General features: G+C 40.1%; 1 protein-coding gene across 3 annotated transcripts in view; it reads right to left on the reverse strand.

The window, feature by feature from the left end:
• Positions 1 to 3,691: 3,691 nt before the first annotated feature.
• Positions 3,692 to 15,619, reverse strand: part of LOC116941236 (uncharacterized) — a 54,054-nt gene continuing 42,126 nt past the window's right edge. For 2 of the 3 annotated variants that reach the window (XM_032952066.2, XM_032952065.2), the window contains exons 17-22: positions 14,571 to 14,664; positions 12,978 to 13,008; positions 12,448 to 12,557; positions 8,577 to 8,633; positions 6,910 to 7,065; positions 3,692 to 6,038 (exon numbers count right to left, since the gene is read on the reverse strand). In XM_032952066.2, the coding sequence (XP_032807957.2) occupies positions 5,922 to 6,038; positions 6,910 to 7,065; positions 8,577 to 8,633; positions 12,448 to 12,557; positions 12,978 to 13,008; positions 14,571 to 14,664 (565 nt within the window). In that variant the 3' untranslated portion in view covers positions 3,692 to 5,921. The remainder of the gene's footprint in view (positions 6,039 to 6,909; positions 7,066 to 8,576; positions 8,634 to 12,447; positions 12,558 to 12,977; positions 13,009 to 14,570; positions 14,665 to 15,619) is intronic. The other variant, XM_032952067.2, reaches the window with a different exon arrangement.

The raw sequence follows: 15,619 nt of genomic DNA on the forward strand, positions 1-15,619 counted from the left end.
TACCCCTATTACGTCTTTTTTTTTCCACACTGCTTTACAATGCTAAACAAATATTTGCGTGGTCTCAGGAGTGAGGGTGACATCTCAACACAATATAATCATGACTTCCAAATTGTCCATGAGATATGCAGGGTCCATGAAAAAGCCTTATGTTATCCGTGCCCCCATTATCTGCTACTTGTGATTTTTGTGGCATTGCTTTTTATTCACGATTTTTCGCAGTTAGGAATCGCGCGGCAAATTCATCCCGTGGAGTAAAATTGCGGTTAACCCCGTGGATATTAGAATCCAGGATATTGGTCACCCCCACATCAAAAATAAGAGGTGTTCTAAATGAGGAATCGCAGCTTGTTAATCTTGACGGTGTCTCCCTACTCCCTATCCTGAGCCACATTCCACACAACGGACGATGCGTCAACAAACGGTGAAGGAAGAGTCGTGTGCTGGCGATAAGGAAATGCTAAACGTCACAACTACTAGAAACGTTAGATTTTAGCAGGTAAGGCCCACTCGGCTATATAACTTTTATCAGAAGCGACCTGGCCACATGATAGCTCAACAAAGTGGCTTATGTGGAAATGTATCGCAGCCAAATACACTAAACGCGTGTCTCTAAATGTGTAGGGAAGAAAACCGGAGGACCCTGAGAAAATCTACGACCACGGGAAGAGAAAATGTAAACTTCAAATATACAGGCGCACTTCAAATATACAGGCGCCAGGGTTAGGATCGAACCCATGACCTCCTGTATACCAGCCGAGGTATACAGGGGGTCCATATGTTTTGTGACCCACAACTATATCCACGTGCTCATATCTTTTTGAAAAATAACACTTAAAAAACAGTAAGTTTTACAGAATTAAATGGGGGGGGGGGGGGGGGTTCACAAAACATCTGTACCACCATGTACAGTGTTGTATTTGTGCATAGGGCTGTAACAATTGCGAAACAAATAATCGAATACTTTTTTTTCGGCACAATGACAGTATCCATATTGAAGGAGTCATTGACAGTGCAAACACCTCTCCACAAAGCACGATAGAGCACTGCCAAACCGTTTTACACTGCAATTAACTCAGTCTGAAGCGGTAGTAATTGAGCATATGGCCACATGGTCATTATCTACGTGAAGCCTTTGCGTCGATAATTCATTACACCATCCAGAATGGCTGACGAAGCCAATGTTATAGTTGGTTCCAGTGGGTGGGTGGGGTGGGGGGGATAGGAATTGCATATTTGAAAAGTTTACGGCAGGAGAGACGGTACGAACAGAGCTGCTGAGTTATGGGTGAGTCGGATGCTGAACACATTGCGCCCTTTTTACACAAGCACGCGGAATTCTCGACTTCAATGTGACAACACCAGTTAAGTCGACTTCACGGGAATTCGAAAAGGTTATGTCCACATGAGGTGTAAAATTAAGCCCCCCTCCCCCGGAGGTAGAGATTGTGAAAAGGTCTCCCGACTGGAGGAACTTCTCCCACGCGAAACAAAATATATTAATAAGTAGGACACTGTCTCCTTCAAATATCTGTCTCTCGACATAAGCTAGGTTTTTTTTTACAAAACCCATCGGCCTCAAGACCTTCTGGGATTGCATAATTTCAGCAGCATCCATCCATCCAGTGCAAGCAAACGGTATCACCATTCTTTCTCGTGTTTGAAAATATCATATACAGCCATAACCTGCGTAGAGCGATGCGCTCTTGCAATAGTATTACGCATTTCCTGTGTGTGTAACGTATATGGCAACAATGACCCTTGTTTTAAGCACCTACCTGTCCAATCACACATGCATTATGTGCTGAAGCGAAGTACCTTGCTTTAGAGATCTAACTTTGCTGTGATCAGTATTATTTTGTACTCCACGTTCAGTTTCATCGGCTGAATGCTTGATTTTATACAGCAGAACACAATTGGTTAGCAAATTCACAACGTAAACCCGACTGTTAAGGCTTAAACACTGCAAAGTAAATGTGTTTCCCACGTAACTATATTTAAACTGGCACAGAATATCACATTTGAGTCTGGACAAAGGTCATCATTTTTTATTGACTGGTTCAACATACATCATAACGTTTTAGGATTATTTTGTTCGTATGCGTGCATGTAAGAACGAGTTAAAAGAATATGCGTTATTTGTATCATGCATTCACAGCCCGTTGTTAATCCACTGCTGGACGAAGACCTCTCCACGCTGTTCAGTCGTAGGGGCTTCCTTGACCTAATACACTCCAAGCTGGTGTAAGATTGAGGCGGTTTGCGCTGGTTCCATCTTATCAGGCACCATCTGACTCAGGTTCCAAGAATTGAAATCAGGTGGCCAGGTTAATATAGCGCATTGTGTGAACCACTCCGCTTCCCTTTTATTTGCATATTCCATGGGAAAAACCCCAGTGCAGTTTTATAACAATGCATCGTTCCGATTGCACTTGCCGGGGCAAGTTGGGAGGCATTGCAGCTGTCGAATGGGAGAACAGGACAAGCTGGTTTTGTTTACAAGTCTTACTTTTGACCCCTAGGTGTCCAATTACCGTGTGAATTAACGAGTGAATCTGCCAGCGTTCCTTCCTCCCTCTAACGACGGACGCACGTTAGAGCCAATTGAGTCACAATATGTTGAAGATATTTGTTTTTTTTTCAGCAAAATCAGCCGCGTTTCAATGGGCATACTTTTTTGAAAAAGGTAATGGTTTGATATTTGAATATTTATGAATGGGAGGTCATTGGTGAAGCCCTTTTATCATTTAAAATGAGGCCACATTCCTACTCTGGTGTGCTAATTGTGGTGCATATTAAAGAGCAATGCAACAATAGAGTAAAGGTTTTGTTTGAAATAACCAGGGGCTGATAAACATTCGTCCAGGTCAGTTTATTTTTAAAATTTAAATCCCACAATTGTAATGCGTTTCTCTGCTTCTAGTGCAACTCTGTTTCATTTATGTATGTTCAACTTATTTCGCACAGTACGTATCCAACCGTGCTGATCTGAGGTGCGGGGGAAGGACAACAATCTTAGTTTTTCATGTAGGAATTAACCATTCTTAGGCTCATTTGAAATCCACTTTAAATAAAACTTTAAGTACAAACCGTGCTAAATAGAATGTGCTAACTATTGCATGGTATTTGTTCTATGTTTTTATTTATTTAGGCAATTTATTAAATAAACGTATTTATATCATGCCATAGGTAACTCATTTTAACATGGAGCACATGCGTTCTCTCGATCTCAGCAGTAGGATTATGCGAACACTTGAACGTTCCAGTCATGTAGGTTTACACTTCTATATATGGTGACTGCGCACATTATTGTATTACATAGCTTGTACCAGACGTCAAAGCAGAATGATTAATAAGCCACACACAAACTGGATTTCTTCACAACTGTTACCTACACTTGCATGTATGGTGACTCTATTTGAGAAATATGCGGGACATTCAATTTGAGTAAGGTTGTTCATGCCAACCGGAAATTGAGTTTCCCTAATGAATGGTTTAGCCCCTGAACGGACCATAGATCATTCAGGCACCTGGGACATTTCAGAAATGCACAATGGAGATTTCACTTTCTGTCGAAACGTTACAAAAAAAATGTTGACGCTAACTAAACAAATGTGTAAAATAAACATCTAAAAATATGCATTTCAATGTAAGCTATATGCATAAATATTGACAAACATAATTGCATCACCATGTTTTGTATTTCATTTTTAATTGTCCAACAGCTGAATGTGAAAACACATGGCCTTATTCATGATAAATGTACTGTTATACCTTGCTTATACCTCAATAATATTAAACCATTTGCGTTGACATCGCAAAGCTATTATGTAAAAGCCTCCTGTTAAGGATATATGTTAGACATAAATTGTAAAAATAAAGCGAACAATACAACATAACATACATTCTAAATAACGTTTTATCGAAGAACAAAGCAGTAGTTTTTGTAAAAAAAAAAATGTTCTACGTGACTTTACCGAAAGACCCAAAGAATAGCATCCAAGATAGTTTTGCACCTCAGTTTTAGGCATGTGGCTGTTGACTAATTGTAATTACTGTTCATTTTTATATTTCTTAAATGACAATTCCATCGTATCTCTTGTTATCCATGCAGTAATGCATCATATCGGAGTAACGGTTGTTTTGAAACGACTGACAAGTACAAGTGACGTTGGCAGATCTGGAAATTATTGTTGGATATCCCAGAAAAGCCTCACCGAGTCTCAAGACTCTTTTCAGGAGGGTCCTGCCAAGTGTTCGAGTCGTGTCGATCTTGCTGCTGCTGTCCGTGATCCCATCTGAGTGGTTTGCAGGTTATATTTCAGCATCAAGATGTTTGGTCAATGGTAGTTACCGGTACATGGTATTTTATTTTTTTGTTAAGCGATTAATGTGGGCTGTCAGTTGACAAAAAAAAGCGTTATCACTCAGTGCTAATAGAGCGCTTTACTTAACATGTCACGTGGTATTTGTCATGCAACAGGAACACAAACCTGTTTCTCATTGTTATGCATGCAAGTTTAGACATTTACTTCCATTGACTGAGAAAGGTCACAAAATCAAACCACACTCGTCCGGTGTGGATTAGTTTGGAAAAAAATGTTGGGATGTATGCGGTAACACCACGACTCTCGCAAATGTCACAGCCTCGTGTATATATATATGCTCTTTAACATTCAATGTATTCCGTTGTGATGGGTTTTCTCGTCATTTACAGATATTGGAAATGGAATCCACCGCACAGCAGCAGACGTTGTTGCTCTTTAATAGCAGACAGTTCGTTCATTCGGGCCCCCGCAGGAAATGAATCACTCTCCGATGTGTTTTGGGGGGTCGTGTACCGCGTGTCGTTTCGGAGTGATGCATGATGTTTCATTCCGCCTACTGGGAGCTCCTTCAAGAACTGAACGAAGCAGCTTACGTTTCTGAAAAAGCTCCGAGCACGTGGATGAGCGAGGCATTGGATATCAAGCGGAATGGCTTATCATATATCCAAAAGACATTGGAGAGTTGTACAGCACAACTGCAAAAATCTATGTCGAGGTTGAAACCACTGGTTATGTGCAAGATAATTTAGTCATTAGACAATGTATGTCAGAACAAATATGCTTATGATTGATTTCGTCATACTTCTTTTGTTTTTATCAGCCTTAGGGTGCAAAACCCTGTTTTCTCAGAGGTACACATTCACTTCTCTGACATTGTGGGAATTTGCCCTTAAGCCACATGTACTACAGAATGTACTGTTATGTTTTAGTCGTAAACATTACTCTTTTAAACTCACATTACCACAAAATCTCCCTGGCTGTCCACTCCGTACTATAAATGTTCGAAGAAAATAGCTAAATATATTTGATGTCCATTGCCATCCTGTAACTCTTATATATAGTCTATGCATACATGATCTGTACAGAGATTGAGTAACTTAATACATTTTGCTCTGGAATAAGTCTGCTGAAGACAGAATGATGCCAACTACTCGCACAAAACACTCATTATCCAGCTATACATACAACGCTATACAGTGCAATGGTACAAATTATTGGTAGTAATGCATAATATATCTCTTATAGAGGTTAATCCCAAAGCAAAGACTTTTAAACCTCGGTGTGAGTAAAAAATTAAGAGATTAAAATTACCCAGATGCTTAATATTAACAGTAAACGTTTAGTTTACTTTGAAATGGAGTGGACACACGTGCGGTAAGTATATGCATAATAAATTCATGGCATCTGACCGAGACTTGCATTCGTTTCATTGCAATTGGTGTTCTACTTGGCCTTCCGTGATGCATGTAAACGAACTTGCATAGCTTGGGCGAGGCAGGTGGTGTCCTTATTTATCGAAAAAGATGCATTTGGTCATAAGGCCAGTCTATAATGAAGGTGTGGCAAGCACATTCTCAGCACCTTGGATAATCTTCAGATCCTGACCTGATGAATTAGAAGTGTTGACTTCTTGATGCCATGCTGTCCCCCGATGAGAAGCAGTGGCATTTTCTTGTAATGTTCAATGATATCCAGAATACTGTCAAATTTCTAACATATTGAAAAACAAAAATAAACATTTTTGTGCGAACAATTAGCAATCGTCAAATCCCATGCTTTCAAAAAGAGATCAATGTTAAGAGGCAGCAGCGTGGCAGCTGCCCCTTGCCTCCCTCCTCAACATGTGGACAGGGGCACAACACTTTGTGGCTCAGTTCATTGTTTTGTAGGCCCTCTTTGGTACCTGACACGAACAACGTTATTACCGTGTCCCGGTATTATTGTGATGACAAATGTGAACGTAGTGTAGGCAAAACCAGTAGAGATCTATTGTCCTTCCCCCACACCTCCGATTAGCATGGTCGGTTATGTACGGTGCAAAATAAGTTGAACATACACACAACTTAACGCAAAAAATGTAACACCCCCTCTCTCCCACCCAAAGTATTTTATCTTGGGCACTGCTCTCCTAAATGAAGTTAATACAGTACAATAGTTAATATCAGTGCACAATGCCATCTATTTTGTGTTTGCCTATTGTCTCTCTGACTGTCAATCTGTCCGTGTCACTCTTCATGTGTCTCTGTGTCTGGCTCTTTCTATGTCACCGTCTGTGTCCGTCTCCTCTTTGCGTGTCTGTGTCTCTCTGTTGTCTCCATGTCAGTCAGTTTGGAGAGAGCTCACTTGTAGGGGTCCTCTCTATAGCCAGGCCTTGTGTAGTGGTATAGCACGTCACTACACTTGTCCTCTTTGTGTCCCTCTCTCCCGCTCCAGCTGTCACGCTGTGCCTGCCTCCTCCAAAATAATTAAATTCAATTGCCTCTACTTGTAGATAGAGCACAGTACCATCTATATTTTAAAAGGATATTTATATTTAAAAAAATGTGCAATCAGCAGTCAAATAAAGTTATAAAGACATTACCTCTTCTTTGACCTTTTCTGTACCCAGTGCATATTGATTATACTTTTCCAAGTATCGAATGGGAATGTTGAATATTTTCTCTTCGTAGTAAATGACGAGTGTGTACGGCTGGTTTGTTTTGTCCTTGGAACTTGTCCTCACCATGAACGCCCCATCCTGGATGATTCAATTGGAAAAGAAGTTGTTAATCCACAGCAGGTCTTAATATATCATGTATTTGAACGGCATTGTCTTTAGCAGTATGTTCTGTTTGTTGTTAAGCCCCATGAGTTGAACCTTGAACAGCTGCATAGCTGCACATCATTAAGTATGTCCTGGTTTGTCTATTTGGGATATTATATGTATTTATGTTGAACCTCTTTTGCGCCGTATATAGCCAACCGTGCTGATCGAAAGTGTGAGGAAGAACAACAATCTAAACACAAAGAGCAGTTCATGGTGTCATGGCTTGCAAACTGGAGGTTGCTGGTTCAAGCTCCTGGCACGGCAGTTGAAACATTGGGCCAGTTTCTTGAATCTCCCCGCCTGTGCAGTAGGTCGCATGTGATGGGGTAAAGTGTGGGTACACCCCAACTCTTTCAAGACATCTGGTCGGTGTGGAAGAGTAGGAATCTAAATAAATATCCTCAAGAGGGGCGGCGGGGGGGTTTCGAGAGCTCCCTCTATTGGAGGCCCTGCCTCCAGTCGTGGTGAGAGTGAGCAAATGGAGGACTGCATATTTACCTTTTCTGTTTGTTAAATAATAAATACAGCGAGTGCTTGTCCTTTGAAGAGGCTGGCCCCTGCCATATGAATGTGGTATTGTAACGGCTGCCTCAGGGCCTTTAATAGAGATGAGCACCACTCCATGCTTGCTTGAGACAGATATTTGTAAGGGTTAATAAATAATAATACCTTATCTATTTAAATAAAAAAGCCGTATTGTGGTTTCAGTACTCAACTTCCTGTTTGGTATGTTTCTCCAATTTATTTTAAATATATATTTTTTTTGTGTGTGATAAAACTACAAGAAGGATACTGGAAATGCACACGGAGCATTCAGCAACGTTCTTGACGCTGTAACACATGCGTAGATGTGTGTGTCTCACCCAAATCCATTTTACATTATAACCGTGCTATTTTCCCGAGTTTGCTTCCAATGTTTCTATCTGCCATGAATATACAAAACATTTTTATTCAGGAGTCTTGCCAGAGCAGGGCACTTGACCACGTGTCAGAATGGCTGTGGAAGAGTTTTTTTTTCCCAAACAACTTCTAAACAAAAAAATATCCACATTTAGGGGCCTTTTTATCCTTTGAACAGTAGGGGGAGCATTTCCTCACACATTCTGCTCCGAGATTGTCACATGTTAATTAATAATTATATATATTTATTTTATAGCTGCAATTTCGCCAAATTAAGTGTGAGATCGTGTTGAGACCGTCCAAGCAATACCCTTAAAAAAAAAAGGTCCAGCTTCATCATGAGTGACGGAAAGCCAGATTCGAACCCAGACTCTCAGCGGTGCTGGCTCAGTTGTCTGATCTCTGAGCCATGTCACCATCTTACAAATAAGTATTTACGTTGCACGTTTACCAATATTTTAGTCGTATTAATAGTCTGTGACACTCAATTTGAATATATACAGTAGTTCCCTTTTGTTTACACTGATATTTCCCTCAATTACCTTATTATTTTTTCTCACCATGGCTTCTGCAGTCTTTCGATCACAATTGTTTATTTCCTGCAAAGAGATACAAGTTTGGGTAACTGCACTGCATATGTATAATATAGAATTGTGTTCATGTATTCACTCATTCAATATAAATATAAGCAACAACATATGGCAATTATTATAAGAGAGATATACATACGCATGTATGAGCAGATTTTATTATATTTAAGTTTTGTTCATCTTTATGCCAATTACTGAAATTGAGGCAATTCAGCAAAAGGGGAATTCCTGCTGTGTTATTATTCTAGAAAACTTTGGGCCATGACATTGGTATCCAATGCACAATAACACATTCTATAATATCAACTTTACAAAGCAGTAAGTATCTATTTTGAGAGCATGTCCATAAGGGCATCATCCAATATTTATAATCATATAGCAGTTTGAGCTATGTCCATAAAACTACACACACAAACTTGACAGTATGAAGATTTTATCATATGGGTTTCGTTTAAACCCCCATAAATCTGCCGTAGCTTTTGCGACGCATGTCGCATCAAAATTTGAGAGTCCTAGGTGTTCACCAATACCCTGGCTACAATTGTTTCTAATGCTTGTCATGTGCTGTTGAAGTTCACTCAAGATACAAAATTTTTGACACTGACGTTTTATTTCACGTGACCAAATCCAAAGTACCGTAGTCCATTGGCATTAGGTCTGGTAAGTTTGATGGTCATGGGAAAAGGTATAACTGAAAATTCTCCTTACTGGCCAATGATCAGTGTGGAGGAGCCACCATCTTATTGGTCGATGAGAGTCGTGCGGGATATCCTACACGAGTTGTGGCACGGCGTGCTGTTGGAGCACATCGCGGTTTGTAGCAGAACGTACGGTGTCTTATCCAGACTAAAGAAGGCTGCACACTTGGTTGTGCATAAAACGTGCCCACACGCCGACTCGTGGGACTGACACGTTCATGTGCAATACAAACATGAGATTGTTATTTTCCCCATACAATGCAGTTTTGAGTGATAGCTTCACGCACTTGCATGAAAATGTCACTTTATATGAAAAGATGAATTTCTTCAAACAATCGTTGTAATTGTCTGTTTTATTACATATCTTAATGCAGAACTCGCTGTAGCATTCCCATTCCACCCCTCAAAGTGCCTTTTCTAATTCCATACGATGAGCATAGATTTCGAGATGTTTAAGCACAATTGTTGCGTGTTTAACGCGTCAGCTGCTTGGACACGTTCAGGAGTTTTATATGCTTCCGTATATCGGTGTGCCCCTCATATTCAAAATTACAATGCTCTCTGTGAGTGCTTTGCCGACGTTTGGAATTCTTGTTTCACGTAGGATACGCAGTGTTCAGAAAAACATCGACGCATCGATCTTTTTACATCGTGGTTGTGACTCAGATCGCATCGGAATGGCGATGTTTTCCTTACGATTTTGTGCTTTTCCCACCAGCAAAAAGTAACTGATATACCATTTTAAAGTTATTTCGTGAAAACTGGTCCCTCTCCAAATACCATCGCCGGATGTATATACCATAGAAAGGTTTAAAGTTAATAGGCTGCAATGTATATTTTCCCACGGTTAAGTGTTGACTCTGCAAAATATTTTTTTCCACATTTTGGAAAGTACAAAAGTGAATGTTGCGGTTTGGCTTCGACCCTTCAACAACAGCATGGTGGCACTGTATTTCTATATCCTGGAAAGTAACGTGTGTTGGCGAGTGTTGACTGATTTTTTTGTGTTATTTCATTACGATAAAGTAAGTCTGTAATAAACATTGATTGAGAAATTTTCCTGATCTCTTTCCTGTTAATAGTTACTAAAACAACAATAGAAAAACATTCATTTTCACTCAAATAATAAAAAAAAACTTTAAATAAAACACATATCAAACACTCATTGAACGCTCAATGTTTTTCTTTAAAAACATCAAATGTTTGAGATGTCATTGTTTGTAGTTCAATGTCCCATCCTTATGTCTGACTCATCTGACACCTCGTGGTACAAAAAAAAACCTCCAGTACCATACACTTCAAACGTGGGTTTTAAATCAGACTTAAGGAATACGTTGCACCATTTTAACGTATCAGTTGAAACTGCTGTCTAATTATAATTCTTCAGGAATGGATGATACCTTCATGGCCATGTCAATGGTAAGTATTTACAGCTGTTATTGGATAATACAAATGAACATATTCGGATAGATTTTTTTGTCCGAATGAATCAGCTAGTGCAGGGCTCAGCAACCTGGGGCACAGGAGCCGCATGCAGATATTTAAGGATTAAGGACTTCAGTCACGGAGTACTCCTCGCACTGTGGCTCTTTAAATACAAAGGCTTTTGTTAACAGAATTAGCAAAAAAAATGCACTTCTTGTTATTTTGGTTGCCGACCCCTGATCTAGTACAATGCGATTGTTAATGTGCACACGGCATGTCTGTTAAAGCGGTTAAGGTAATGCCACGGCATGTGATGCTGCATCTGAAGCTGTAATCACCGTGTTTACGCGATCTAACCCAAAAAACCTCTATTATGAATCACAGCGTTGGCAGAGAACAAATTAACTCATAGTGGTGGCCCAGGATAGTGTTCTATCTCTACACACAGACCCCTCCTTGCAGCTATTGCTGCTAATGTCTGGTGTGTCAATGCCCCCTCATATTACAACGTCATTTAGATGTCATGAAATGAGTATAATCAGGATGATTATGCCATATGCTGCTGTACAGATTAGAGTATTATTGGATTCTTGGGAGTTGCCTATTTATGCTGTGTGCACATGCATTGTTTTGGTGACTAATGAGCGAGATGCTAACAGTGTGTGGAAGAAATGCATGGCGAGAAAATCCACCATCATCTTAAACAGCAAAAGATAAATCCACCGCTGGTTGAAAACCTCCCCACATTGTTGCCATTCCTCATGGTCTGGTCTTATAATGCTTAAATCGATCTCGTGCCTGGAAATGAGATAATCTCCTTATCTCTGTGGTGGTTATCATCCTTTGAGGTGTCTTTTCTCTTTTGACTACCATTGTCACCAGTCTCATCCACTGGACATTATTCGTGCCCTGCTAGCGATGTGATTTTTGCCGAAGCCCACTTAAATTTCCTGACCGTTAATACGATGGAATCTACGTTTCCCATGACCTCTGGCCCACGTTTGCCTCGTTCTGGCATCACTAACTTGCACTGACCCATCAATGCTGAAGCATGGTCAAGCAGCCCTCTCTTGTAGACGTTAAGAAAGTCCTTAGGTTATTGTTAAAATAAATCATTTTGCAGCCCTTTGTCAATATGCTGCTGGATAGTGCCCCCCCCCTGACCATTTTATCACACCGCTGATTTTCCGCCTTCGTTGGGAATCAAATCTGGGTTCTCAGTGCCATTGCGGCACCCCAAGTTACAAAACTTAAAATAAGCTGCTTCTTTATGTAAAAAGAAATCAACAATTTTGTAAAAGAAAATACTTTGCTTATTTTAGGATAATCACACAGTGATCATGCACCGAGTCATATGTGGTGTTGGGAGAGTAAATTATAAGATGCTCGACAAACTAATTTGTGAAAATGAGATAAAAAAATATAAACTGTTTTTTTATTGTAGAAATTGGTATTGACCTTAAGTGATCTTAAGTAAAAACAATAAAAGTGAGCTTCAACAGTTTGTTGTCCTTCCCCTGCAGGTCAGCTACGTGCGGTGCAAAAGAAATTCAACATCCACGTATACATACGTACAGATGGCGAGGCCTTAATGGTGAGGCCTTAATTCAACAGTTGATTGATTGTGGCTGTTGATGATAACGGTGAAGTGAAACAATCCCAGCGTGAAGTGCCCTGCGAGTGGTGTAATCTGTACTGACGGGTGGTATGGAGTACTGAGATGGAGAGAGGCCTCCAACTGCTGCTCCTCCTCCTCCACGGCTTGAGAATGAGGAGCTGTGTCCCAAACTTTGTTTGGTGCTGGTGTCACCTGTTTCAGGACACATTGTGGCATCAATCAATGAAACCATGATTAGAGGCAGTAAGAATATTTGGAAGCACTGACCCAACATTACCAAACAGTGAGAGATGGACAGCGACTTTATGTATTTTACCAAAGAACACATTCATCTTATGATTATTATTATCAGTGCTGTATTTTTTTACTTGAAAAATTGTATACGTTAAAATAACGTATTTGTATGTTGTATTTCCTTACGTAAGCTCTTGTGTAATGAACATCAGAACAGCTCGTTTTACATTTCTAGAATCTAGTATTACAAAGTCCTTAAAGTTCAAAAATATAAATGTTTGTTTTTCTGTAATTTGCAGTGGTGGTGTTGACAGTGAAAAATTCCGACATGTTTTCAGGGAAATGAGCAGCAGTATTTGAAATAAAACATGTACTCACCTGCAAACATTCTTGGGTCTTCCTCTGATCTCTGAAAAGAATAAAAATGGGGATTAAAAATGGACATGATTTAACATTGCTGCGGGCTTTACACGCCCTGCCGATGTCAACTTAGGTTACATTCCAGAAACATCGAGACGTTTTATTTTGTGCCTGCTAATGTGTCTGGAGTGGAGCTGGTTGGTGCAGTGATTAGCACATTGCTCTGTAAACCAACAAAAAAACACTGTCAACAAGTGTCATCCTGTCAAGCTCATTTTTATATGGGCAAGAATGTCGTCTAGAAATGGAGAATAAGAAACACGAGCAGCTGTGTCAGTGACAGTGAACGTCTCCAATTTTTTTTCGTGGTCGGCAAAGTTTTTCAGCATCTACAAAATAGTAATAGCAGTGCTGCTGTTTTGGGAAAATGCAAAACGTTATTCATCGTCTGTACCAGACCATTTCATGTTTCTTTGTTCATGGAAAATTATGACCCAATTAAGGCTCATAATTTTCCCTGAAGAAGAGTTTGTATGCATGCATGTATATTGAACTTATTTTGCACCGTACGTAGCCAACCGTGCCCATGGGAGGTGCTTGTAGAGTTTCGAGACTCGGAGAGGCTATTTTAGATACATACAGGACAAGCTTAAACAAATATCAATCGTTTTAATGCACTACTACTGAACCATTTTGCAAAGTCGAAGGTTTGATTCCCACTTCAGCTATGCAGTAAAATATTGGGGTTCTATGGTAGCGAAATATGAATTACCTCGCCAGGTATACAGGAAGTCGTGGGTTCGATCCCAACCCTGATGCCTGTATATTTGGAGTTTGCAAGTTCTCTCTAACCGTGGTTGCATGGATTTTTCTTCGGGTCCTCCAGTTTTCCCACCACATTTATAATTAACATGCGTCTAGAGTATTTGGCTGCTATAAATTTTCACGCAATAAGCCAGTTCGTTGAGCTATCATTTTTGGCCAGGTTGCTTCTGAAAAAGAGCTTTATAGCTCAGTGGGCCTTGGGAGAACTGATCTGATGGTCACAATCGCATACTTTGCTGTCTAAAATCAGAAGTAGCTTTCAAACGAATTAGAAACAACGAGCAATTTGACTTAAACTTTTCAAACAAAGTGTGTCACGGAAGGTTGATTTAGATGGGACATTACAGTACGGCTTATAATCTATTCGGTCTTTCCACATTATAATGTAAATATATGCCACATTGTGATACAAAAAATTGAGAATACTTCACACAGGGAAGTATTGGCATTGTTTGATGCTCAAAGTTGATGTTGATATCAATGATCCTACTGAAAGACCAAACGCGAAAGATCCCTGGTTTTGATATTCCACGAAAATTACGGTTCACCCTAAATCACATCCACTGCACAAACTATGGCAGTAGTGTGCGACTGTGGTCATCCAGAACAGACCATACAACGTATAACGATGCAATGCCGCGATTACACTCCGCTACTCCTGACGCGGATATCTGGCTTGACCGCCTGAATATGAAATTGTAGTCGTTGCTCTGCATCTACATCAGCCATACGAAAGAAGAAGAATCCTACTGAAGAAGGTGTATTGGAATGGTTGCTATTCATCACCTTGATGGAGCCAGGGGACACGTGTGGTTTGTGGCCTGCCTGGTTCCCTGAAAGCAGGCTCGGTTTCCTTGAAGACTGCGGCAATAATGGGGACCTGCAAATAAAGAAACTATTAGGAAGCTGCCATATGTGAAGCTTAAAATACCACCGCACAGACACGCCCGTCACTGATACGGGTAAGGGGGTTTTGCAGTATTTCAGTGCTGTGGTGAATGACAGGGAAGTGGTTTGTGTCTATCCTCTAACAGAGCTGGGTCTGTACATCCCAGTGAAATGGTAATTGATAAGAGTGGTATGATTCGACTCTGCCAGTGATTCGAGAACATTGTCGCGATTCAAGGTTTATAATATTGTGGTTAATGCATGTTTCTTTAGCTTAAAATTTAATATTAAACAATGAATATGATGCATCGTTCCACGCCTTGTAATAATTTTTCTTTTTACATTTTCAGTCAGCAATGTAAAGTTGATGGTTTACTGGTAAATGAAACCATTACAAGAAATTGGTGGCTTCGGAGTTGCATATCTGGATAATTCCTGAGTTCTCCGTCACCTCCTTTGTATAATATATTTATTTGCGTTCATTCTAGTTGTATTCTTTGGGTCTTTCGGTAAAGCCACATAGATAGAAAACAATATAATACAAAATAATCAAATATGAATTCCTGCAGTCACGAAAGCTTTAAGTCAAGATTCTAGTTGTACTTTTGATATCATGTCATGCTCTGAAAATATGCCCATTTGGGACTCTCACAGCAGTGACTTGTCCTGTGTTTGAGAATAGCCTTAAAATGTTGCGATCGCACAGAACTACTTAGAGTTCATCACGTGATTTTCAGTGATCAATTTTCCACATTAGAGGCGATGCTATTTCCCCAAGTGCCTTGCGAGCGACGCAAAGCGGTCACATTCTTGGAGCTGGAATTTTTCCAAATTATGTGAAGCGCTCAATTCAATAAAATAATGTATATGTGCTTTCACTGGCGACCAAGACTGCGGCCACTTGAGAACCCAGTTTAGCCATCGCCCAAGTTCTGCAGTCCTCTATA

The sequence above is a fragment of the Petromyzon marinus genome, chromosome 11, assembly GCF_048934315.1.
Source record: "Petromyzon marinus isolate PM22_M1 ecotype Great Lakes invasive population chromosome 11, UKy_Petmar_22M1.pri1.0, whole genome shotgun sequence".
NCBI classification, from domain to species: domain Eukaryota; kingdom Metazoa; phylum Chordata; class Hyperoartia; order Petromyzontiformes; family Petromyzontidae; genus Petromyzon; species Petromyzon marinus.